At 42.3% G+C, this 27895-nt stretch overlaps 1 protein-coding gene and 1 long non-coding RNA gene across 3 annotated transcripts in view; one reads left to right on the top strand and one right to left on the bottom strand.

Annotated features, from left to right (window-relative positions):
* The window catches only part of RPTOR (regulatory associated protein of MTOR complex 1), a 293281-nt gene that overhangs the window by 172392 nt on the left and 92994 nt on the right, over positions 1–27895 (bottom strand). For both annotated transcript variants that reach the window (XM_054047579.1, XM_054047580.1), the window contains exons 4-5: positions 22032–22190; positions 4644–4790 (exon numbers count right to left, since the gene is read on the bottom strand). In XM_054047579.1, coding sequence (XP_053903554.1) covers positions 4644–4790; positions 22032–22190 — 306 coding nt within the window. The remainder of the gene's footprint in view (positions 1–4643; positions 4791–22031; positions 22191–27895) is intronic.
* On the top strand, positions 9523–27714 carry LOC128847855 (uncharacterized). Its single transcript, XR_008446956.1, has 3 exons — positions 9523–9593; positions 19762–19930; positions 27631–27714. It is a non-coding gene; the product is annotated as an uncharacterized LOC128847855 (long non-coding RNA).

The raw sequence follows: 27895 nt of genomic DNA, 5'->3' as shown, positions 1-27895 counted from the left end.
ATCATCTCATAAGCACAACAAAATGGAACTAATGAAGCAATCTCATAATGCTGCACATATTGCAGGAACAAATCATCAATTATTAAAGGCCTCTGTCTGCGGGATCTCCCACATTCTCCAACCCAAATGGTTACTGGCAACACAGATTTTCAGATTCACATTTCGGAAAAAGCTGCCCCCTGCAAAATCTCTTCCAGTGTCAGTTAACTTGAATCAGAGGTAAACTGCTACAAACGTAAGTTTAAGGTAAACAGACAGTTCAAAGGTAGCATATTGAGCTGCTATGAAGAGGGTTTATGTTTAGTTTAAATTAAGTTTGAAACCTTGGTGCCACTGCACTTGTCCATTGGTGCACCAACATTTTCAGTCTTATCAGCAGAATCCTGAAAATGGACTCTTATGTAACACATCAGGGAGCCGCCAGAGGGAGCACACAGCATTGCTTTAGTCTGAGTCAGACAGAAAGAATTATGTCAAGATAGGCTGTTGGTTTTGAAAAGAGGCTTAAAACTCAAACACAACTCTCCTAATGGGATGCTGGCTTGTAAGAGTTAATGCAGGATTTGAGACACTGGAGTGAAGCACTGCTTCATAGCAAGAGCCAGTAACAGTGCCAACACATGGTTTTTAAATAGCATAAAAAAAAAAAATCAACAAGACAGATCTAAATGGATGCAAACACAATCTCCTCGAATATACACTTCCATAGGCTTACAAGGAGAATGTCTATGGATCAAGTCAAGTTAATTGAAGACAAATATTTAACGAGTAAACATAAAAAAACAGATACAGAATTCTTATAGTCCCAGGCAAGTAACTAAAAAATCATTCCTAAAACATCTCAGAATACCCAATACCTAGCTTTAGCTAAGGTGCATTGCATAATAACCTCCTTTCTTCTGCACTACCCTACATCTTCCAATATAAGAAAGCAGAGGTTGGAAAAGCATTAATGTTACCTTTTATTTAAATAGATGAAATGTATTAACTTATTATGTATTACTGTTTTACCCTATGAAGTGGGAACTGAAGGCACATAATATATGTACAGAAAATTTGTTATGATTAATTGTAACTCCTTCAAGAATCCCTATATCCTCAAATGATGTGTTAGTTTTAATTTGTAACATCTTACAGCTACCTCCTGAACAACTCCACCATTACCTTTACACCTCCTGCAGTAACAGTTATGATAGGGACATCCTTCTGGCAGTCCTTCCAGTGGCAGATACCAGATTCCAAATACCTGTATCATAAAAGGATGTACTACACCAGCGCATTTCCTAACTTTTGTGTGCTTGACTTTGGAATATTAATAACATTCCTTCTGCAAAGTGTGTGTGTGTGTGTGTGTGTGTGTGTGTGTGTGTGTGTGTGTGTGTGTGTGTAATATTTACATTACAATATTGGTCAAAGATCCCAGTCAGTCAGTACTGGAGCCACAATATGCTGGGCCCTACACAAACACACCAGATGGCATGATCTCTGAAAATCAATCTTACAGTGGGCTGTGTGTAGGCAGACCCCTGCAGCCATACAGAGCCCAACTGACTTCACTGGGGCACTGCACAAGGATCCACCTACACACAGCTCATTGCACAACCGGCATTTAATTTAGGACAAGAGGCAATGAATTTTTGACAAACAATAAGAGGAAAACGGGAGAGTGAATAGAAGAGCAGCAATAATAAACACATGTCTACACTGTCTAACAGTGTGAATAAGTAGGAAGCTCTGGGTCAATTAAAAGTTTTTGGTAAATAAATGAAATTTTAGTATAAATAGCTGAAATCCTCAGACAATCTCAAATATAACCAATGTTCAGCAAGAAGAATTTGCACTAAAAAAGAAATGTAAAAGTAATGACTATATCCTGAAATAGAGGGTATTCCCAGGAGCTCATGACTACATTCATGTTTCATAGAGAAGGCTGTGTGATCTGTCCATTTATTTATTTCAAATTTCTACTTTTTTCATTTTTTTTTAAGCACTATGTATACCATTTCCTCTGATCTTCTAGCTCAACACACCATCTGGTCATCCCTTAATCTCTGTTACTATCACAGACAAAAAAAGTATGTCAAATATTTCATGAGTCTATAATCTAGTAGGTCAATTTTTTTTAAGACACAAATATATAAATAGTTTTAACGGGCAACAAATGAATGCAGCTCACGTTTTCAGTCCTCAATGTATTGAATAATTTTTATTCAAAAGTGGAATCACAATATGTACTGAAATTAACAAATGTTTTGAGATATTAACTATGAACAGATTTTGCGTTTTTAATATCCGCTATTTATGCAGTGGACTATCTGAACAATAGCCAACAACATTAAACTTAGTGGAAAAACAAACTCTTAATTAAAAATAACACCAAGATAAAAACTAAGCTAATTACAAAACATAATATAAAATTACACCATCACCAATTGGCCACCTGAAATAATCTTTATTTTAATTCTTACTTTTATCTTCTGCATACAGAATTAAAATTTAATATGTAAGAAACTGCAGGTATTATATTTTTCTAAATAGGATGTATGAAAGTCTTCTATTCTGAATACTTTGTATAAAATTAAAAAACAGTTCCCTTAGTAAACTAGCCCTCAGCAGTGCTCACCACACACCTAGAGTACTTAAGATACCGGGGACAGAAAAGTTGGACTTGTAACCTGGGAAATAAAATGTTTAAATAACAAATTACAGTACAGAGAGAAAGTTGTCAGTTAAAGAGGTGTCATCTGAAGACACTTTTGTTGTTTGGATTTTCAAGTTTGTGGCAAAAGGAAAAAAATCCTGAAAGCCAGACAAACTTTTTTCATTTTTGTTGGATAGCAGAGACTACACTTTCCAACTGTGGTTGTTTCAACAACTTGCGTATGACAACCGGATATCCTGGTTTGGAAGGATAGCCGTTGTCTTTGAGCCCACTCTATTATTCTGGAGTTTTGTCCCAGTTTCACCCGAGCTCCTAGGAACATGGTCCCATGCACTTGCCCAGCCACCCACCTGTGCTGCCATGGTACTGCAGTGTTGAAAGGTCCGTCGGAGCAGCAACCCCCTCAACACCCAACAGCAGTTTGGCATTGTCTGTCCCCTCAGTGCACACCAGCCATCTCACTTACCCAGAACAGTAACTACCCTATGCCCAGAATAGCTTCAGGTCACCCTAGGGCCCAACGGCAGCAAAGGAGAACCGAGAGTCGGGAAAGAAATGCAGGGGAAGGGGAGGTAAGGAAAACCAAAGGAGAACTGGGGAAAGAAAAGAGCTGGAGTGAGGCATCTTTCTAAATTAGTTTATGCCTGTGCTCTGGGAGAAGAAGAAGAAGAAGAAAGAAAAACAGAACACCCAGAAGGACAGAATCTATACACGGAAAAACAAAGCAGCAGTAAATATGGCAGGGTGAGTGATGGCTGAAAGACAAACATGAGAGATGTGAGGCTTACAAGCAGCAGAATAAGAAAAGCTATAGGATGAGAGGAACACAGGACATAATGGCAACTTTTTCCATTTTTTGTTCTGAAAAAATGCTCCACACACATCTCTGCCAATACAGATCTGGGCCTTTCAGTGTCATGTCCTTCCTTGGTGAGGAACCTGCAAACGCTGGCACGCTGACTGGTAGCGTTACTTATAAAGAGATGGGATGATGAGAAGACCTAACTGTCTTAAACAGTTACTAGACTGGCATGTGTCTTTAAGAGAGAAAGAGAAAGTCTCTACTTGCCAGACAGTCACTGCAAAATTCAACACTGGGGTTCATTCTATTTAAGAAAATTAAAACCAAGCACACCCTCAATAAGTGTCATGGAATCATGTTTGTAACACCAGCCAGTTGCCTGATTGACCAGTATTCCCTGTTAAACATATTGAAGTTTTAAAAGTATTTGACTTAGTGCTATGGAAGTATAAGAAACGAATCTTTAACAGGCTGCTTTTCAAATGGGCTAAAGCTTAGGGAGAACACCCAATCACGCACCTGCTTGCCTACAACATCCAGTTTCTGACACACTGCTGTACTAAGCATCTAGTGCACAAAGGGAAAGCACCTTAAAGTTATTCCATATATTTCTCTTCACAATCCATATTTACTCCAATAAATTCTAATTAAAACTGTAATGAAAAGTGTCTTTTCATTAGAAACAAAAGGTTACACTTTTGTATTCTGTCAAGTTAAAGTGATCAACAATAGGTCCTTTTGTCTATCAGTTTTAAATCATTTAGTTTAACATTTATGCATTCGGTACAACAGCAAGAAACACTACTGGAATCCAAATCTGTATTGGTCTACTGCATCTAAAATAAATGGCTCTGCTTCACCTCCGCATTCATCTCAGCAGCAAAGATTATTAAGGCACAAACTGATTCTATTAGCGTTATCACTTAATTAGTACTTGCAATAAAAATGATTCTGACTATAACAGAATGGCATACGGAGCCAGAAAGATTGCACTGGAATGACATGATTTTTTCCAAATTAACTTGCTTTTTAACTCATTTTTAAAAAATATTTATTGTCTCATAATGGGCTCAAACCTGTCTCCACTGAAGTCAATGGGGAGCAGGATCAGACCCCGAATGCCCAGCAGAGAGAGAAATGAAGCCACAGGAAGATTTTGGCAATTCAAATTGGTCTCACCTCCAACTCTTGCTCCCTCTGTAGTGCAAATTGCTTGAATGACTTGACAATAAGGCCAGCATTGGAGCAATCATAGACGAAAATGGAGGGACTGCCCATCCAAGTCTGCAGGTCATAGATGGATAGTGGAATATACTGAGTATAGTTCTGTAAGAGGAAACAAAATAAAAAGTGGACATTATATACATGAAGAGAATGACAGCTGATGGTAGAGCCTGTGTCTCTGATGCACTGAAATATGCATTCCATGAATTCTACTTTTGAAATCATAGAATGAAGGTCTGCATGTGTTCAGGGCCTATTGCTGATTCGACATGACAACCCCACTCAAAAATGTAATACGCAAACAGTTTCTGTCATATTACTTGCCTGCTAAATTGAGCTTGAATGTTTACAAATTCTAAAATCTGCTTCAAGGTTCCTTTGAAACATGTTAGCAGGTGTAACCTGACATTCAACAGTGTATGTTCATTTCAGGCCCCTGTAATACTGATGCAGGACAAAGGAAGTAAGAAGTCATAAAAAGCTTCAACTTCAGAAATAGGTTGCTCTTTAATTTAATTTAAGGTCAAATATACTTGGCACTGGAAACTTTATGGACATAACTTAAAATGGCGGCTTACAGCAAAGATGTCCATCAGCAGACATCTCTAGCGTTGGTTTAATGAGACCCTTTCACTGTTTTATTGCAGCCTTTACAACAACAACTATGCATCTTTCAAAATTAATTGATGAAGTTAAATCCTACAAAGCCTGACTAACTACGTGAAGCTCCCATAAACTCAGCTTCTGCAATTGGTAAGTGCTGTATTTTCTATTCGAAATTGAAGGCATGAGGGTCTTATTCCTTTTGAGTTACAAGAGGGATTTTTTTAAAAAGCCTTAAAATATGACACGTATTGCAGCCTTAGCTATGGAGCAGCTATACTCCCTCTTTATATAAAACACAGAGCTGCAGAACTGAGACTGCAACCCTAATCCTTCACCTCCAAAAAAACTTGAGCTACAAAAATCTTTCCTAGCATCACATAGCTTTATGTTCTTTCTAAACTGCAGCCAGAGGGCAACATGCTCACATTCATGTACAGTGTCCAATTCTGCTCCCCATAAAATTAATTACAAAAACTACCACTGACATCATTAGGATGACAATCGGGCCTATAACTCCCATTTAAATTCAGTGGGATTTAAATTACCCACCACAAAAACAGTTAACTTATCTAATGTTCAAATTCTTAAGAACATTCTTAAAGATTGGTCCTGCTTTGAGCAGGGGTTGGGACTAGATGACCTCCTGAGGGCCCTTCCAACCCTGAGATTCTGCGATTCTATGAACATATACCTATGTGTAAAGTCTGAAGTGATAAGCCATTTAAAGGGGAGAACAAGCCGTATTTGAAAATGCAGAATATCATTAAGTCAAATCCCTTTTGAAGAATACTCTTCTTCAAGAGATGTTCTAGTTCAGGGATCAGCAACCTTTGGCACACAGCGCGCCCTGGCAGGCCAGGCCGGTTTGTTTACCTGCCACGTCCGCAGGTTCAACAAATCATGGCTCCCACTGGCCACGGTTCGCCGTCCCAGGTCAATGGGGGCTGCGGGAAGTGGCGTGGGCTGAGGGATGTGCTGGCCGCTGCTTCCCGCCGCCCCCATTGGCCTGGAATGGCGAACCGCGGCCAGTGGGAGCCATGATTGGTTGAACCTGTGGACGCTGAAAGGTAAACAAACTGGCCCGGCCCGCCAGGGTGCTTACCCTGGCGGGCCGTGGGCAAAGGTTGCCGATCCCTGTTCTAGTTAATCTTCAGAACATGGAAAATTTCAAGCAAAACTAGTTTTATGCAAATAAATTCAGCAAATAATTTACATTGCAAATAATTTTCATATAACCATAAATGGCAGCATATGGTCAATACACCCTTCCCCAAGCAGTGGCAAGACATGGATCTGCACAAAACCTGGCAGCTCTGAGGCTCAGGCAGATGGTGGTGGGGGATAGATAGCTGTCCATGGATGCTGTAGTAGATGAGTGGGTGTTTTAGTGTCTGGGGTCGCTGATGTGCCAGTTGTTGTCTAGTGGGTTCCTGGGTACTGATGCAGAAGTACTGGATGCAGTTGGGCTTGGGTAGGTGCTGCAGTAGGTGGATTGTTGCTGTCTGGAGACTGATAGTTGGAATCCATCTGGAGGGCAACTGTTTGGGATCCAGCAAGGGGGCTGGTTGAGAACAGGCTGGTTAAGGTCTCTGAGGACTTGGCACCTCTGGGGTTGGGGTATGGGACCTGCCAGCCAGGCCATCTGCTGCTGTATCTCCTTTCCCTCTTGGATTCTACACATGACATTTCGGTTGAGCTGTGGGCAGGTGTGACAGATCTGTGATGTGTGTGACACCTGGCAGCCCTGGGTCTGAGGGATGGTCAGGGGAAGCTCGACCAAGTGCTCCCAGGCACTCCCAGGAAAGTAATTCTTTAGTACAGGGGTTCTCAAACTTCATTGCACCGCGACCCCCTTCTGACAACAAAAATTACTACATGACCTCAGGACGGGGGACTGAAGCCTGAGTCTGCCTAAGCCCCGCCACTCTGAGTGGGAGCCCAAAGCCAAAGCCCAAGGGCTTCAGACCTGGGCCGGGGGCCTGTAACCTGAGTCCTGCCACCCCGGGCTGAAGCCAAAGCCTGAGTCCTGTCACCTGGGCCTTGAAGCCCCCGGGCTTCAGCTTTAGCCCCAGACCACAGCAAGTCTAACGCCAGCCATGCCAACCCCATTAAAACAGGGGTCCCGAGCCACAGTTTGAGAACCGCTGCTCTAGAAGATTGATGTTTAGGTATTCAGCAGATTGCCAACGTTTTCATGAGGAATGGAAGTGAAAAAGGGAATGGCAATTTTCAAGAGTGTCTCTCTCAGCAAAACTTGACCAGAATTTAAGGAGACAAAGAAATGGCAGTTTTCAGACTCAGAGGGCCTTCCCCTTGCTACAGCAATGTTGGCGCTAGATCTTTTCAGAGCTCAGAAGATTGTTTTACAATAGAAAATGTTACGCAACTTAAATATAGGTGTCGCATCCAGCTCCCCTTATAATAAAGTTTTCAATACTCAAGGCAATCACGATTACTGACCTCCAGTTTCTAACAAATCTTTTGGCACACCGAATTAACATCATTGAATGGCATGTGGGTCGTCTTAGTTTAGCAACTTTAGAGGAGATTATACATCAATTGAACAACGATAAATACTAAAAGTTTAAGAAACCATCCAGTTTCTTGGAGATCTTAACACCAAGTCAATAAGAGCCACATTGAACATGATTACGTTTGTTTTTTATTTATGTTTTTATGATTTCACAAGTTTCATATGGTTAGCATATTACTGAAGAGCTTAATCATGTAATTCTGGCCTCTGCTGGTGCTTGCATTTCATGCATCTATTTGCAAAAATAATAAAAACCACTAATCCAGATATAAACTGGAACTCTAAAGAAATAATTCTTCCTTCCAATGCGTGGTGCCATTTCTCTTCCCACTTCATATCAAAGACAAGACAGTGTTTGAAGATTATGTATGCGTCAATTCCCGGAAAGCTAGAATGTTTCTTCAGCAGGTTCCTATGTTCCTTTTCTGTCCTGGGATTTCACAATCTAATGGAATCTTTCAGTAAAATTCAGGAAAAGAGCCTTGTGGGGATCACCCTGTGGGAACCCATCCCCAGTTATTTCCATATGTATAATTATCTCATCAGCCGCCTCACTTGGGGAAATGGTTTGTTTGTCAAGCTGCAGAGAAAAATTAAAGCACTGCAAGCCTTCAAAGGCTTGCCCAGAGTAATGCCGCATTTTATCACGCTGCAGTGAACCATTTGATGCTGCAGCTGAAGAGAAAGGAGGAAAAATTATCCCAATGGTAACTGTTTTCTGCCCCATACAGGTATCACTGTAAAACTGTCTCCCTCTACAAATTACAGAACTGAATCCTTTTCTGAAGTGTGAGCAATCCTCGTAAAAGTGAGGGTAGAGTGGACACCTTCCTACGTTCTACCCTAAATTCCCTACCGCAGGACAGAACAGACAGAAGGGGCACAGCATGATTGCCTTTTTTTCCCCTACTGAACACATAAAAGACCAGGTTTTCATTCTAAATAAACAAACAGAGATGGGTTTCAGATTATTTATTTATTACGATCCTCTTTATCTGTCAGGCTAGATTAAACATAAAAAAACTAGGCTTGCTTCACAAGGCTGCCCTGAAAGATTAAGCTAACCAGAGAGGCACTTATACCACAGAAAGCACAACATGACAAGAGTTATGAAAAATTTAACTAACAGAAAATGTGTGTGCAGGGGAAGGCAGGTTTGTTTTTTAAACACCAAGTTAATTTAACTATTAGCTTTTTCAGTGTCTTATCCAAATTGTGCCACATTCTCGGTTTCACATCGATTCCCTGTGGAATTTGAACTCTGTTTAACTAAACAAAGCCACTGAGATTTGGCTTTGTAGCTGACGTGAATCAGGTTGAAATAATACTTCCTGAAGGCTTTATCCTTTTTAATCTACATATCAGAATATATAATGCTTAATCTCCCATAAATATAGCACTGCCATACTATGATGGATTCTTAGAGTCACACGGACCCACTGCAAGTTCTGTCGTCTCCTGCTGAAGGATAAACAGATAATTTGCAGATTCCCTGGCAGGGAGTTACAATACTATAGTTAGAGAAAGGGCAGAACTGGAATAGCGTTATCCAATGTATCCCAGGGACACACTCAACAGTATGTCAATCCAATTGCCAGGGACTGTACTAACCAACTGGATTTCAATCAACTACATAAGAGGACTATTGGGAGATCTTATTTTTCAGAAACAGACTGGGTAATTTAGTACATAAAATTGGTATTTTCCTTACAACTTAACAGCTTCAATCTACCCAGAGCATCAGATGTTTGGGAGCAGAGACTAGGGTAACTTTAAAAATACCTATTTTTGAGAAATGTATATACCTATATTTTGTGGGAGGGGCTCTGCATCTAATCTGTACTTAGTATGATGTTTTCAGAAATCTGTCTTTACGATTTATGAATGCTGGTTAATATTGCGAAGTTGTCATTATGAAACTGGTGTATTTCTGAATGCCTCTGTGTGTATGTGAATTCTGCTTTTGCTGGCATGAGCTGTATCAAATCCTCCTAGTCCAGATACAATGGAGGGTAATTAGAACTCAATGAAACACCTTGAACAATGGATAAGTTTCAGCCTAAGAAAACCATTTCTCACCTACCCCTCTGCAGGGGTGAGTGGAAGAGTGAAAAATTCCCAAAAACTGAAAGAAAAAGAAGAAGCCAGGTAACCAAGCAAGAGAGTCTATAAAAGGACCCAAAGAGGGGAAGGGGAAGGAGACAGACACACACAGGAAAAGTTCAGGCAGAAGGAAGGAAGGGCACAGACTGGACATGGTGAGAAGAAGCAATCTCACTTAAGGAGAAGGCTTCATGTTTCAAATCACAAGCCATGCATTGGAACAGAAGGACTCTAGATGGGACCAAAGGACCCTGATCCCAGCCCAATGAATGCCCTATACTAGATGAGGAAATCGAGGCAGAGAAATATGTGTAGGGTTTATTATTTGTGGACAGATCTGTGTATTTCTCGTGTAATTAATAGGGCTGTCAAGCTATTAAAAAAATTAATCGCGATTAATCACCCTGTTAAACATTAATAGAATACTGTTTATTTAAATATTTTTGGATGTTTTCTACATTTTCAAATATATTGATGTCAGTTACAACACAGAATACGAAGTGTACAGTGCTCACTTTATATTTATTTTTGATTACAAGTATTTGCACCATAAAAAACAAAAGAAAGTATTTTTCAATTCACCTAATACAAGTATTGTAGTGTAATTGCTTTATCATGAAAGTTGAACTTACAAATGTAGAATTATGTACAAAAAAACCTGTATTCAAAAATAAAAGTAAAATTTTAGAAGCTGCAAGTCCACTCAGTCCTACTTCTTGTTCAGCCAATCGCTCAGACGAACAAGTTTGTTTACATTTGCAGGAGATAATGCTGCCTGCTTCTTGTTTACAATATCACCTGAAAGAGAGAACAGGCGTTCGCATGGCACTGTTGTAGCTGGCATTGGAAGATATTTACGTGCCAGATACATATGGATCTTTAGTGTCTCTTCATGCTTCAACCTCCATTCCAGGGGACATGGGTCCGTGCTGATGATGGGTTCAGCTCGATAACAATCCAAAGCAGTACGGACCAATGCATGTTCATTTTCATTAGCTGAGTCAGATGCCACCAGCAGAAGATTGTTTTTCTTTTTTGGTGGTTTGGGTTCTGTAGTTTCCGCATCAGAGTGTTGCTCTTTTAAGACTTTTGTTTAGCATATCTGGCAGGTAAATACCTTGCAATGCTGGCTACAAAAGTGCCATGCGAATGCCTGTTCTCACTTTCTGGTGACACTGTAAAGAAGAAGAGGGCAGCATTATCTCCTGTAAATGTAAACAAACTTGTTTGTCTCTTAGTGATTGGCTGAAAATGAAGTAGGACTGAGGGCACTTGTAGGCTCTGAAGTTTTAAATTGTTTGTTTTTTGACTGCAGTTATGCAACAACAACAAAAAACCCTACATTTGTAAGTTGCATTTTCACAACAGAGATTGCACTACAGTACTTGTATCAGGTGAATTGAAAAATACTATTTCTTTTATCATTTTTACAGTGCAAATATTTATGTCAGGATGACTATGAGTCGACAATGTGACGTGGCGGTGAAAAAAGCCAATGCGGTCTTGGGGTGTATTAGGCGAGGTATATCTAGTAGGGATAGGGAGGTCCTGCTTCCGTTGTATAAGGCGCTGGTGAGACCTCATTTGGAGTACTGTGTGCAGTTCTGGTCTCCCATGTTTAAAAAAGATGAACTCAAACTGGAACGGGTGCAGAGAAGGGCGACTAAGATGATCAGAGGAATGGAAAACCTGTCGTATGAAAAGAGACTAGAGGAGCTTGGGTTGTTTAGTCTGACAAAGCGAAGGCTGAGGGGGGATATGATTGCTATCTTCAAATATATCAGAGGGGTTAATACAAGGGAGGGAGAGAGATTATTCCAGCTTAGTACTAATGTGGACACGAGAACGAATGGATATAAACTGGCCGTGGGGAAGTTCAGGCTTGAAATTAGACGAAGGTTTCTGACCGTTAGAGGGGTGAAATATTGGAACGGCCTTCCGAGGGAAACGGTGGGGGCAACGGACCTGTCTGGTTTTAAGATTAAGTTGGATAAGTTTATGGAGGGAATGGTTTAATGGTAAAACATAGTAGCCAAGGAAGACCAAGCAATGGTACATGAATAGCATAATGGCCAACAAGGGTCAGGCTAGAGACTCTTGCCTATATGCTCGGGGTATTACTGATCGCCATATTTGGGGTCGGGAAGGAATTTTCCTCCAGGGTAGATTGGCTGAGCCTCTGGAGGTTTTTCGCCTTCCTCCGCAGCATGGGGCAGGGATCACTAGCAGGAGGGTCTCAGCCGATTGAAGTCACTAAAACACAGGATTGGGGACTTTAACGGCAGAGTACAGGGAAGGGTCTTGCGGCCTGCATCATGCAGGGGGTCAGACCAGATGATCATAATGGTCCCTTCTGACCTTAAAGTCTATGAGTCTATGAGTCTATAATAAAAATATGCACTTTGATTTCAGTTACAACACAATACAATATAAATGAAAATGTAAAAAAAAATCCAAAATATTTTATAAATTTCAATTGGTATTCTATTGTTTAACAGTGCGATTAAAACTGCGATTAATCGCGATTAATTTTTTAAATCAGGATTAATTGTTTTGAGTTAATCGTGTGAGTTAACTGCGATGAATCGACAGCCCTAGTAATTAAGTGAAAAGAAATAATGTGTTAGACTTCTGTGCATTACATGCCACACCTACCGTGGCCCCTCGAAGATGGAAACCAGAAGGCTCACACCTTTGGGTGGAGTTCTGGGAGAAGATGTGTTTAATACTAACATACTAATTTATGGAGATATACCTATCTCAGAGCTGGAAGGGACGCTGAAAGGTCATCCAGCCCCCTGCCTTCACTAGCAGGACCAAGTACAGATTTTGCCCCAGATCCCTAGGTGGCCCCCTCTAGAATTGAACTCACAACCCTGGGTTTAGCAGGCCAATGCTCAAACCACTGAGCTATCTCTCTCCCCTTAAGCGAGAGGGCGTGTCTAAGGCATGTCAGCCCTGGTTCTAATGAATGAACTGCATGGTTTAAGCTCTCAGGATGGGATGCTATATAAAGGATCTGCACCCTGAGAGTGTGCCTAGGCATCCCAAGACATGCTTCCCTTCTATTAAAATGAAGTCTGCAAGGAAATGGGGTATTTTGGAAACAAATTTAAGCTCCAGGAAGCACCAGTTCATTATTTAGCATCTTACCAGAATCTACCCACTGATAAACAACAAAAAGACCAAAGAAACCTATGAGGTTAAAAGGGGAGATACAGAGCACAGTTAAAGCCCAAAAGTACGTACTGACAGAACCAAGAAGTGGTGTATTTTATCAGATTATTGTCTATCTCAGGGATTGGCAACCTTTGGCACCCTGGCGGGCCGGGCTAGTTTGTTTACCTGCCACGTCCACAGGTTCGGCCGATCGCGGCTCCCACTGGTCGCGGTTCGCCGCTCCAGGCCAATGGGGACAGCGGGAAGTGGTGGCCAGCACATCCCTCGGCCCATGCCGCTTCCCGCAGCCCCCATTGGCCTGGAGCGGCGAACCATGGCCAGTGGGAGCCGCGATTGGATTGATTGCGTGCGGACGCAGCAGGTAAACAAACCGGCCCGGCCCACCAGGGTGCTTACCCTGGCGAGCCGCGTGCCAAAGTTTGACGATCCCTGGTCTATCTCCAACTGTCAGTCTTTCAGATTCCCCCAATTTTTCTCTCATTTTATATCCTCCTCCTCCCTCCCCCAGCTTAATGCCTCAACCTCCCTCTTCTCCTTGAGAAGAGAGAAAGGCAGGGCTTCTTTAATAAGCTTCCTGGAAAGGGCCTCTAGCTAGGAATATAAAGGCATTCCACCAAACATCTCACAGGTTGTAACACCCTCCACTTCTCAGGTTCCCAGACTCCACACCAAGAATCCAGGAGTCAAACTTTGATCTCCCATATGGCAATGCAGAGTACTAGCCCATAACAGTAGGTCTACAGTGCAGTGTAAGTGCAAGGCCAGTGATGGTGGATCAAATCATCATGCAGACCTGGGATGACCAACCATGGGTCCAGAACTTTTGCATGAAGAAAGCTACATTTCTGGAACTTTGTGAGCAGCTTGCTCTGACCCTCCAGCATAAAGACACGTGTATCAGGCCACTCTTGCTGGTCCAGAAGCAGGTTGCTATAGCTGTCAGGAAACTGGTTACCCCAGGCTGCTACAAGTCCATTGCACCAGTTTGGTGTTGGAAAGTTGAGTGTGGGTAAAGTGGTGGCGGAGGTTTCTGAGGCAATCAGGTATGTGGTTTACCCCACAGCGGCGGGCATAAAAGTTAATCCTGAAGTAATTGCTGGCTTTGAGAGAATGGGGATTCCAAACTGTGGTGGTGCCACTAATCGGACTCGTGCCCATTGTCTGCCTTCCTTAGGGAGCATGAGTACAAATACTGCAAAAGGCACTGCTCCATTGTTATGCTGCCCCTCGTGAGCCACAGAGGGTGATTTATGAACATAAATGCAGGCTGCATTGGGAAAATTCAGGTTTTTTGCCACTCGGGAACGTACATTCACGGACAAGCCGGGACACTATTCCTACCAAATGACATTGTCATAAACTGAGATATTGTCCCCACTGTTATTCTGGGGGATCCCGCATACCCACTTTTGCCTTGGCTTACGAAACTGTACCCTGATTTCAGACACCCTGGCAAAAGACGGTTTAATTACTCTCTCAGGATATGCAGAATGGTTGCTGAATGTGCATTTAGCAGACAGAAATCCCACTGGTGCTATTTACAGACCCGTTTGGATTCCAGTGTCATCAATGCTGTCCGTACCACTGTGGCTTGCTGTGCTCTTCACAATCTTTGTGAAGCCAGAAGTGAGCAATTTCCCCCTGAATGAACCTATGACATTATGGGGCCACGGAATCAGTAACTCCGTCAGAAAGTCCATCTACCACAGTTGGAAGTGGATGCACCTGGGCAACGTAGTCAGGGATATTTTGCGCTCCCACCTTATGGACTTGAATGGCCCAATGGAGAAAGGGGAATAGTACTTTATGAATATGCTTGTTGGAACAGAGTGGGAGGGAGGGTTCATTGATTGTGTGGTGTTTCAGTGCCTGAAGAGGAGTGGGGAGTTTAGTGCCATGCAACATGCTTATGAATGACATGACCACTTATGAAAGAGGGGGTGAGGGTTATTCATATGGATTGATGTAAGGAAGGGATTGAAGTAGGAATTGCTATAGATAACTTATTGAGGGATAGTCTTTGCACACTAATTCTTAATTATCCCTGAACATGAGTTTATCTTTACTACTTTGAATACAGATTGCATGATGTGAAGCAATGAGAGCAATAAACATTCCTGAATAAATAAAAAGCTTTATTTATAAACATGTATTAGAAAAGTACAATATTCATCCATTCCCAGGCAGGTCAGCCCCAATTACTACACCAAAACACCAGTAACGACAGAATCTTACAGGGGAAAAAAATAAAAACAAAGTGCATATAAACAGTACAAACAGTGAAGCCATGTGGAAGACAGAAACCCCCTACCATGGCACGTCCCCTGGCAACCCGTTTCTCATTTTCCTTCTTTCCCCATTTGCCATGCATTTGGCACTGTAGGAAGTGGGGTGGAAGCATCCACAGGGGAGAGGGTCAATATGGAGGGCTGCATGGGGCAAGGTTGCCCTGTCCAGCCGCTCATGGGACCTGACTGCATGTACCACTCAGCCTTGGGAGGTTTCAGAGTAGCAGCCGTGTTAGTCTGTATCCGCAAAAAGAACAGGAGTCCTTGTGGCACTTTAGAGACTAACAAATTTATTAGAGCATAAGCTTTCGGCTGCATCCGAAGAAGTGGGCTGTAGCCCACGAAAGCTTATGCTCTAATAAATTTGTTAGTCTCTAAAGCGCCACAAATACTCCTGTTCTTCTTTCAGCCTTGGGAGTCTTCCAAGCTGCTTCTGGACTGCAGCACAGGGTAGGTAGCATGCAGGGCACTCAGGTTGTGGTGTGGGTGATGCAGCAGGAGCCACTACTCTTGCAGTCATTAGTGGCAGGAGCCGCTCAAACTGTTGTTTCTGCTGAGCTCGGTCTTTCTCCCTTGGCTGCCATTCCTGTTCCAGGAACTACAAAGCAAGTGCCTGCTCCTGCGCTGAAACCCTGTCCTCAAGATGTGCAGCCATCCTGAGCCTTTCCTCCGGCTCTTGCCAGGCCTTTCCTCTAGCCACAAATCCCTCCGTCTTTGATACAGGATCTGTTTGTTGGCCCACTCCAGAACTTCAACCTCAAGTTCATCATGGAAACGCTTCCTCTTGGAATAGTCCATGAAGGTCCGTTGGCCCAGGCTTCTGCTGCAATGTGGGCTAGCTGTGGAGATGCTGCAATCAGTAGAAGTCAAGGGGCCTGGAACAGGACAAGACACAGCGGGTTACTGTCTCAAATAGCTCAGTGCAGGAGCACAGAAAAAGTTCTTGTGGAATTTCAAAGACATAAAATGATACTTTCACAAACGGAACTTCAATATATTGTGAGAGGGATGCTTCAGACCACAGAAGCTCCTGGAAACAGCCTAATTAATTGCAGCAAAAGACATCCAGACACAACTGTTAGTTAAAAATGCAAAGCTGTTTTTATTTTAGAAAATTGCAGAACTACTTGGGTTTTTTTGGGGGGGAGAAATCAGTGGCTCTGCGACAAAAGCTTTTTCTATCAGTGCATCCTTCCAGGGCCGTAGCAACAAAGAACGTGGCCCCCTCCGAACGGTGGCCCCCTCCGAACTTATGTCCGGGCGGAGCCCTTTACAATGCAGAAACTGGAATGCAGTATTTATTTTGCCACTTTTAGGGGCCCCCTTCCTTGCGGGGCCCCTTCCGGTCCGAGGGTACGGAGGGCGCTCGCTACGCCTCTGCATCCTTCCATATTTTGGAGGACATAATAGTTCTTGTGATGCCTGATTGCCAAAGGGAGAAGTTATTCCAAGCTGCAGTTTATATACTCTAAGTATTCAAACATATAGTAACTGAACAGTACTTCGATGAGGGGGACAGGCTAATCAGCTACTGTGGTGTCCCTGGAAAATATGTCCTTCCCCGAAACATGACTACCTATCTGGAGTTCCTGCTTCAGGAAACGTTTGCAGCTATCAGCATCCAGGATTGGGTCAGAATTCATGAGAAAAATCAACAGGATGCTGCATTAGCTTCCACATGGCTTATCCTGTCATGGCTGCATGCAAACACACAGGACTCTGTAGCCTTCCTCCCCCCAGCACATTTCTGGACAAAGTTTCCAACCTCAGTCATATATGGGACAAATGATTTTGTCACCTGTGGACTGCATGGACTACCTGTAACTGAAATGGACCAGATTTGTAAAACTGAACACATTTCCTCCTGCCCCACACCGTTTCCAGATGGCTTGACAGACCGGTGATGGGTTACAGAATGGTATACTTACAGGCATGGCAATGGAAGGTTATTGCCTTTAAGAAACAGGAATGACCCTACCAAAAAATCTATGCCTTTCCAGTAACAATACACATTAAAGATGTTCTTTACCGTTTACATTTCCCAATCGTCACTTTGAACTCCACATGGTAGGGAGAGAGAGGGAAGGGGATGCCAAGCCACTGACGTACAATGCGCCATTAGCTTATACACATTGCTAGCAAGGGCTTCTCATAAGCTTTGCTTTGATTCATAAAGTAGAAATCCCTCCCATTACTGTATTAACAAACATTGACACGGAGCCAGAAACTTACCAGGCTCAGGGGTAGCTTCTATCAGCTCCGCAGCAGGCGGTTTCTCTGGGGAACATCAAATGGCCCCTTCAAGTGTAGGCCCAGAATGTGTTGCTGCTGCTCCTGCTCCAAACCTGCTTTGGGACTGGTTCCAGCAACAGCGTGAGTCCACTGTCCTCCCTTGGTCCCTGCTGCTGGCTCCCATCAGTCCCCATGCTGGATTCTGAGGCCAGCAGGGGACCAGCTGACCAGGTCGTCATCGCCGCCACTACCAATGGCTCCATGCTGGGCACAATGCCCAGCAGCTGGTCAAACTCCTCATAAAACTGATATGTCGTCGGCAAGTTGCCTGAGGAGTGGTTCTGGTCCCTGGTTTTCCGATACTCACTTTTGAGCTGCTCCATCTGCTCCCTGCACTGGCCACCAGTCTGGTAAATGTGCAAAGCTGCCAGCTTCTTCACTATTTGCATATGCGTAGTCATTCCTAGTACTCTCACTAAAGTCCACAGTTTTGCTGGCCTTGCACCAGAGATTTACCAAAATCTGGCTGTGCTCCCATGACCGTGAAGCAACATGCTGTTCAGTCTTCCCTGCAAACACAGAAGGCTCTCGGATGGTGCATTTGCAGCTGAGTGGTCAGAAGACAAAGGAAGGGTTAACGTTGACTCACTGAGCTGCTGCTGTACACCAAGGGGAGTTGCTCCTGTTTTCACTGGAGTCGACTGGAGATTCTTGGGATAGAAAGGACAAAGGAAGTTGGCCCATGGGATTGTGGGATACTTCTGGTGGACTTCCAGGACCCAAGTCGGGGGGAGGGGGAGGCGGAGGCTGTGTCTACACTGCAAAGCAATAGGACTTGAACCCTTGGTCACAGCTTGACCGGGGCTCAGATCCTCCAGCCCCATTGGGTCCTAGGAGCCTAGGTCCAAGCCCGAGTCTGAGAGATTTGTGTATAGACAGAAAGAGATTTTGGGCTCACACCTTAGTCTGATCCCAGGTTTACGTTGCAGTTTAGACATACCCTAAGTCAATGGCTCCAACCAGTGGTATGCAGGGGTACATCAACTCATCTAGATATTTGCCTAGTCTTACAACAGGCTACGTAAAAAGCACTAGTGAAGTCAGTACAAACTAAAATTTCATACGACTTGTCTAAATGACTGCTATAAATACTATGTGCTGAAATGTAAGTACAATATTTATATTTCAATTGATTTATTTTATAATTAGATGGCAAAAATGAGAAAGTCAGCGATTTGTCAGTACTAGTGTGCTGTGACAATTTTGTATTTTTATGTCTGATTTTGTAAGCAAGTAGTTTTTAAGTGAGATGAAACCTGGCATATGCAAGATAAATCAGACTCCTGAAAGGGGTACAGTAGCCTGGAAAGGTTGGGAGCCACTGCTCAAAATGGCTGTTCTGGCCCTTCCTTTATATGTGCAGTCCTTTAATAGTTTAAAACGATAATTAGGCTCGGTAGCAGTGATGAGCACTGGCATGCTGGAGACCTGGCCTTGGGAACAGAAATAATATATTCTACACACAACTGCCAAGTTTTGTGCAGCTCCATATGAGACATTTTATGCAAGTTTACAAATGTGCAAATTATCACATTATGTAATGTATATTTTCAAATAACTTGTATACACCCATACATTTCAACTTAAGGTCAATACACCCTGCCATAAGCAGCAGCAGAGGTAGGACACAAGTTAAACAGCTCTGGCAGGTGGGCGGGTGGCGGAAGAGTGTCAGGGGAGTAGATGGGTGATGCCAATTGGGGGCATGGCAAGGTGTATTTGTAGGGCCATTTGGGAGGCTGGGGGTAGCCAAGAAAAGCAAGATCGGGCAAGGTTCAGTAGCTGGGGGAAATGTGGGAATAAAAGTCTGGGGATAGCTAGGTTTGTGGGTGTCAGAGGAAGATGGGGTGCCTGAGTTAGGATTTTATGGGAGCTTGGGGAGGGATGCATCTGAAACCTGTCCAGGGTTTGAGTTGGTAGGTATATATGAGTGTCTGGGACGTCTGGGGCTGGCTGATTGCTGGGAGAAAAGCCAGAGACCAGTACTGAATCCCTCTCACCTGTCTTCCTCATTTGCTGCTGCCACCATTTGCCTGCTGTTACCACCTGCTCTTTCTCCATACTGATCCAGCAGGAACATGGAAAGACGGAGGCCGCTCATTTGCCTACACAAGGTGCACCACAGCAACTTCTGGCAGCCATGAGCTACAACTGCAGCCACCCCTGCAATCCAGCTTGCCTGCATTCCTGCTGTCCCATGTGGCACTCAGGGCTACAGGAATATGCAAAGGGCAGCCAGGGTGAGTGAGTGTCCCAGGAGATGTGAGATGTTTGGCAAGTCTGTCTACAGGTCACTTATTGGTAAGGTACTTTGTCCTCAGTCTACGCCACTGCACTTACAATGGCAGCAGATTAGTTTTATGGGAGGAAAATGAGAGGAAAGGATTAAAGTGTGAATAAATATGGTCCATAAGCGTTGGCATACCCAAATGTTTGGGCGGAGTCTCCAAATTATAGTTTTCTTCTATCTTTGGCTACTCAGCAGTATTCCACAAGTAACCGTACCACCTCTCTGCAGTTATAGAGCAGTTTTATGAGTAATTTTCATAGAGTGCTTAAAATGATATATTAGCATTATTACAACATGCATTTTAAGAGCTTCCCGGTCAAGAGGATCTTCCTATTATAGGCCCATTTCAGACCTCAGAGACATGGATACATATGTTAGTGTGATTTTAAAAGATCAATAGTATATTTCAGCCCATCTGCTATTTCAACCATGCCAGGAAGGGGGGAGGAACATGCTGAGTCTCACTAGCTTCTACCCGGTCCTAAAACTCACATCCTTACAAATGGTCTCTCAAAAATACTGGTTTTCCCTATTTTTATAATATTTTTCCAAAATCTTCCTTTGAATAAGGGAGTGGGAAGAGTCACTTTGCTGTCTTCCCTTCCAAAAGGGAGACAACGTTTGTTAACATATTGCAAAAAGGCTATTAAATTTCAACCTCCTTTATGCAGATCAAATCTTTCTCCCTAGACTGGACCATAAATCAGAAGGGGCCCCTCCTCCTATTCACCAGTAGAGTCCTTATCAGATGACACCAGCTGAGATAGCAAGCAAATTGGCAAATACCCAGTCAGTTCTTAAAAATGCATTTGGCGTAACACAAACTTCACTGAGCAATAATTTGCTCCTCTTGCATGTGTAACACATTCTGCCCAGCATTATTTATCTTATTTATTACCTATTGCCCATTAAGTAAGAAGAAGGTCACTGCTATTTGTTCTTACACCAAATTCAGCTTTCAAATTAGTTATTTAAAATGGTGGGCTGAATGCTAATCAAGTCTCCAATTTAGATGCATTGGAATAAAATTATACTCCCCTCCTGCCCCAATTCTCTCAGATCAGTGCTGGATTCTTTTCCAACTGCAAAAAAACCAAGATGTGAGATGGGTGCAATGTTGTTCTTGGCACAATACAAATCAAAAACTAAAACAGAACCAAGTTATATAAAAATGGGAGCAAGTTCTCCCTCCACTGGATGCGACTTTCAGCTACTGACAGTAAGTCTCTATTGCAACTGTACCGAGACAGTAAATAAACTGGGGAATAAAACTATGTTCTCCATCATTTACCTTTCATAGGTGCTATATGCATGAATTATAAGGGAGGCAAAGTACATTCAACTTAATTAGCCATAATTATGAGTCCCAATGTAACAGAGTAGCAGTTTCTGTATTAATATGTGATACCAGCAGCTGTACAAATACTCAATCGTGCCAGTCTTGCTGTCCTCAGTAAAAGTGACAAAGGCCTTAATGCAAGAGTTGCCTACTATACTGTACTCACTTGTACCATAATACTCTGTACTTTAAAACTGGGAACTAAGAATATTTTATTGTCTCTCATGCGTTGTACTGCCATAGCATGAACAATAGCTATTCAGGATTAACTGGCACTCTCAACATAAACTCTATTTTAAGAGGCTAACAACTAAGCCAATGACACAAGGCAGGGAAGCCAAGCATCTGAGAAGAGCTACATCTTTTGCTCCAAATCTGGCAGGAGCTAGGTGTGCAACTTGACAGAGAAGGTAGAGAGACTTGGATATAGTTGGCACCTTTAATTACTCTGTAGCGTCCCCTCTGACTATTTTAAGAGCAGCATTAACAAAGGCTCTGGGAGAGCAAGTGTTTAGCACTTCTCGGGCAGAGGGACAAGATGTCTCTTCTGACAAAAGAACTCAGAATGGATAAGGAAAGAGAATAAATGTCAGCTCTGGAATCAAACATTCATGAAGTCATTTTAATTCCTGAAAATTAATCTTCTGTCCAACGAATAGTAACAGATTTTAATGTGCGTGCTCCTTTTTAACCACGCTTCTAGCTGACGCACCTTGTTGAAGACCCAGATCTCCCCGTTCACTGTTGGCCTGGGAACACCATGCCCATTATAGTGAAAGAGGACTCTCTCTTCCTTGGCATTTCGACGCAGCGATGTACATAGTTTCTTAACTTCATCCACCGTAGGATCGAGGCTCTGCTTGTACCGGGCCTGGTGATACCAAAAATAAGTTAACAGTTAATTATGTGCACATGCATACTTGAGATGCATAGAAGCATAAACACTTCAATACACAGGAAACAGTATGCATTACGTATAACGCTTACTAAACAACCGAATGGCAAAACATTTCTGCTACTTTTCTTCTCTCCACTGTTTGACCACTTCACCTGTCCTGTGCACACCTTAACACTGATCTATTTCACCCAGGGACTGCTACTGGCATTCCAAATACCTCAACAACTTCAAACAGCTGCTTTTATTTACTCATTTTAAATCAGCCTACCCCAACATTGTTTTCGTTTCCCTATTCACAATTTCCCACCCTGAGGCTCAGAATTGACAATATTCAGTCTTGCACTATTGACACATTTACGGTCAGATATTTCTGCAACCTTTCAGGGCTAGATATTGGTTCTAGCCTTGAAAGGCCCAAAGTATCTGTGCAGAACAGCTATTTTAGGTAATTGTTTAAATGTTTTTAAAATTATTTTTCCTCCCTTCTGAGCTCTGTTATAGTTGGACTCTTGGTATAAAGGCACTTCTCTTTACTAGTGGATAGATCCAAAAATAGCCCCAGTAAAATAACCGTAACATCTAAAACAGTGAGTCTCAATCATTTTTCACCTCAGAGCTAAAATCCTCCTGCCATTTCTTGCTGGACCCACCAAAATGCTTTGCAGACACAAAAGGATTGATGGATTGAGACCACAGCAAGGACCCATAGCTGGTTTGGGGCAGGGGATTGCTGGGCACTGAGTGGAGATAGCAGGAGGAGTGAAGGGATGCCCAGTGGGGGCAAGGTGTGCTGATACCCAGGAAGATCCTGGCCAAGAAAGGAGAGTTTTCCCCTCCCAAACACAACACTCAACTGGACAGCTACTGATGCCTCCAGGTTAGGAAGAATGGGGAACAGCGGTGAGGTTTCAGCAGAACTGAACATAGAGGCACAGCAGATACAGGAAAAGGAGAGAACAAACTAACTGTCTTCTCTCCCTCCACCCATTACTTTTGCAAGGTTGTACTGCTCTTAGGATTGCCACTTGTGTGCAATGCAGACAGTAATGCAGATATCCTAAAACTCATGATAAAATCTTTATACTTCACTATCCCATCATGTATTCTCTACATACTGATATAACACACTGGAAGTGCCATTTTTAACACCTTTCATGTTGAAAAATCTGTAGCACCATACCAAAGACATTTTGCATAAAAGGAAGAGGGAAATGGCTAAGTACTGCACATACGGCAGGGTAGGGACCAAGTATAATACTATAGTAACTGTGTAGACAGATGAGAATGTAAAAAAGGTGATCTAAGATACGAAAGCTTTTGCAGGAAAAAATATGCCTCCCGATAAAGGTCAGAAAAATAGCTGGATTGTGGCAATAGTTCAGTCTAAATATAATGAAGCTATATACAATTTCAGTAATAACGTCACTTTAAACGATGTAGGTTTCTCCATCACAATAGCTCATTAACATAAACAGGTCTGCAAGGTTAGAAATGCTACTGGGTCTCAAAATGAACTCTCTCCTCCTTTGCACATATGAAGGACTACATTAGAAGAATGCTATATTAAGATATAGTCACTTTAACTGTCAGCTAGTGGCCAGGACATGCCAAAATAGGTTAAATAAGTCTGATGAATTATGGGAAAACAAACTAATGCCTGCACTATCAGCCAGCACCAGTTAACGATAATCACCACTAACTCAGACAAACTTTTTGAACTATGTCATGTCAAAGTTCTAATCTACTATAACACTGGAGTGTTTGATGGAGCTGGCTACCTAACTTTTAGCTATTAACATCAGCTCTCAGGTTACTCCAGAGTCCATGCACTTCAGGCTTACTGAATGTGCCATATATGCTAAGGACCTTATTATTAAATTTATTCAAGATTTTTATATTAAAATTATATGTCATAGTCTGACATCCACAACTCAGAACACTGAACAGATTGCACCACAGAGCACATATTTTCTGACAAACACATTCCAACAGAAACCATGCACCCAAAACCCCACACTGGATACCTGCAACCTGATGTTCATGCAGCAATGTTAAATGGGAACCAAAGACACCTAAAGGAGCAGCAGCTTTCACTTTCCTTCTGGGTGATCCTATTATAACCTTGGGTGCTACATCTCAACTACAGCTCAGTCCTAACACAATGTTACATTGTAGCACAACATTTTAACGCAATGTTACAAACATGAAAATCCCAGAGCATTTCACCCCACCCTGGAGCATAACTTCAGTAAAAATCAATGCTACAAGACCATTCTTATTCAACGACTTGATGAGAGAAGTAGAAGTAACCATGACTTTAACAAAGCCACCCACCATAAAAACATGCATCCACTGTATAAAACCATGCAGATTCCAATGCTTTTGTGTCAAGGGCCATGAAATCTAAGCCATGTTCAGCGAATCCTCCATGTGGAAGCTGGCTTGCTTGTCAAACTTAAGGTGTACTATTGAGCCAAAGCCCGGTGACAAGAAAATGCCTTTTAATCGCCCTTTGGAAAATCAGAGTCTCTGTCTCTCCCAGATACTCAGAACAGACGTACCCAAGGGACTAGAAATCCGGAATCACAATGGCCTCAAGAACTAAAACTGCTATATTACAGCAGACAAGAACTGCATATAAGAATAGGACAATCTTAACAGATACAAAACATTTTTTACCTTAGACTGGGCACCTTAAGTACAGTTTTGCAAGCTACGAAGACAATTAAATCATTTTTTTATATATTAAAGGATTCCCATAACCACTCCCAGTTCATTTTACGTTTTTTGTATCTTTCATCAACACAACAGACAGCTAAACAGAACCGTGATAACTTGGTTTCAATGTTTCTTAATTAACACTCAGCATTTCAAGCCAATAAGCAAAAAGAATGCCTTGCAGTGCCTGGTTTCAGTCCTTTAAGACACATTTCTGAGTGTGCAGCATTGAAGCAGCAGTCACAACAAGGAGGCTAAGGAATGGAGGCCTTGTTCTGTCACACTTGGATGTTCTCTAGGAGTTTCCTCACTAGGCAAAGGCAAGGGAAGACATTAGCCTCAGCACTGGCTTCTCTCCCCCCACTTACAGGTCATAAGAACATAAGAAAGGCCGTACCGGGTCAGACCAAAGGTCCATCTAGCCCAGTATCCTGTCTGCCGACAGTGGCCAATGCCAGGTGCCCCAGAGGGAGTGAACCTAACAGGCAATGATCAAGTGATCTCTCTCCTGCCATCCATCTCCATCCTCTGACAAACAGAGGCTAGGGACACCTTTCCTTACCCAGCCTGACTAATAGCTATTAATGGACTTAACCACCATGAATTTATCTGTTATAGTTCTAGCCTTCACAACCTCCTCAGGTAAGGAGTTCCACAAGTTGACTGTGCACTGCGTGAAGAACTTCTTCCTTTTATTTGTTTTAAACCTGCTGCCTATTAATTTCATTTGGTGACCCCTAGTTCTTGTATTATGGGAATAAGTAAATAACTTTTCCTTATCCACTTTCTCCACATCACTCATGATTTTATATACCTCTATCATATCCCCCCTTAGTCTCCTCTTTTCCAAGCTGAACAGTCCTAGCCTCTTTAATCTCTCCTCATATGGGACCCGTTCCAAACCCTTAATCATTTTAGTTGCCCTTTTCTGAACCTTTTCTAGTGCCAGTATATCTTTTTTGAGATGAGGAGACCACATCTGTACGCAGTATTCGAGATTTGGGCGTACCATCGATTTATAGAAGGGCAATAATATATTCTCAGTCTTATTCTCTATCCCCTTTTTAATGATTCCTAACATCCTGTTTGCTTTTTTGACCGCCTCTGCACACTGCGTGGATATTTTCAGAGAACTATCCACGATGACTCCAAGATCTTTTTCCTGACTTCTTGTAGCTAAATTAGCCCCCATCATAGTGTATGTATAGTTGGGGTTATTTTTTCCAATGTGTATTACTTTACATTTATCCACATTAAATTTCATTTGCCATTTTGTTGCCCAATCACTTAGTTTTGTGAGATCTTTTTGAAGTTCTTCACAGTCTGCTTTGGTCTTAACTATCTTGAGCAGTTTAGTATCATCTGCAAACTTTGCCACCTCACTGTTTACCCCCTTCTCCAGATCATTTATGAATAAGTTGAATAGGATCGGTCCGAGGACTGACCCTTGGGGAACACCACTAGTTACCCCTCTCCATTCTGAGAATTTACCATTAATTCCTACCCTTTGTTCCCTGTCTTTTAACCAGTTCTCGATCCATGAAAGGACCTTCCCTTTTATCCCATGGCAGCTTAATTTACATAAGAGCCTTTGGTGAGGGACCTTGTCAAAGGCTTTCTGGAAATCTAAGTACACTATGTTCACTGGATCCCCCTTGTCCATATGTTTGTTGACCCCTTCAAAGAATTCTAATAGATTAGTAAGACACGATTTCCCTTTACAGAAACCATGTTGACTATTGCTCAACAGTTTATGTTTTTCTATGTGTCTGACAATTTTATTCTTAACTGTTGTTTCGACTAATTTGCCCGGTACCGACGTTAGACTTACCGGTCTGTAATTGCCGGGATCACCTCTAGAGCCCTTTTTAAATATTGGCGTTACATTAGCTAACTTCCAGTCACTGGGTACAGAAGCGGATTTAAAGGACAGGTTACAAACCTTAGTTAACAGTTCCGCAACGTCACATTTGAGTTCTTTCAGAACTCTTGGGTGAATGCCCAAGTATTATTATGAAGGTGCTGATTTGCAAAATGTGCATCTTAAATCATATTCTGCCTGTTGGCACCTTTACAAGACACTATAACCAGAGCCCTCAAGTAGTGAGTAATTTTTCAATTCCCACTTTTTTTTTTTTTTTTTTTTTTTTTTTTTTTTGAGAACTTACTCATTGAAATGTACCTCATGTCCTTTTAGCATAAATATTAAATACAGCTCACAATTCATGAATGTTTAAAACATTCTCACACTTTAAAACAAACGCCTGCATATCTACAGATCTGAGACAAACATATCATCTACACATTTATAAACACAGGGCAGCAGGAGGAGGGGGCAGGAGAGGGAGCAGAGCCTGCAAATGAGCAGATAAATGCCTCTCCCGCCCCCTCCTCCTGTCAGCCAAAGACTTTTAGCCATCAGTCTACTCAGCTTATTCTGATGCACATTACAACAGCCAATATCTATTAGTTTTACCCATGATGAGAAAAATAACTAGTCATTTGGTTTGTGTTTTTGATAAAACTTTAAGATCTTTTTCAGTGATGAGGAGAATCAGGAAAACAAACAACTACAAGGAAAGTCCAGTTTTTTACTATTTCACTGTGTGGGGGGGAGAGGGGTAGTATAAGGGGTGTAGTGTGAGGGAGTTAACATTCATAATAAGATGATAATTGCATCCGTTTCTCTTTCCAGAATTGATGCTGCAAAGTCTGTAGAGGCAGAGAGTGGATTGGAGTACAAAGAAGAATATGAAAACACCAGATTTTTTTTTTTTTTTTAAACATCTGGTTATTTTACCAGATGTTAGATTGCCAAAATGAGTTCTCTAAAATACAGTGCACAGCTGTTGTCCGGTATGGATGACAGCTCAAATCTTGTACAAACAGTAAATAAGGATACAGGAATCCAGACCAAAAATACATATCACTCATCTAACAAAACTGCAGCTTAAAGTCTC

This window comes from Malaclemys terrapin, chromosome 13, assembly GCF_027887155.1.
Source record: "Malaclemys terrapin pileata isolate rMalTer1 chromosome 13, rMalTer1.hap1, whole genome shotgun sequence".
NCBI lineage: Eukaryota > Metazoa > Chordata > Testudines > Emydidae > Malaclemys > Malaclemys terrapin.
The sequence above is the reverse complement of the archived record's forward strand: the minus strand, read 5'-3'. Positions and strand labels throughout refer to the sequence as shown.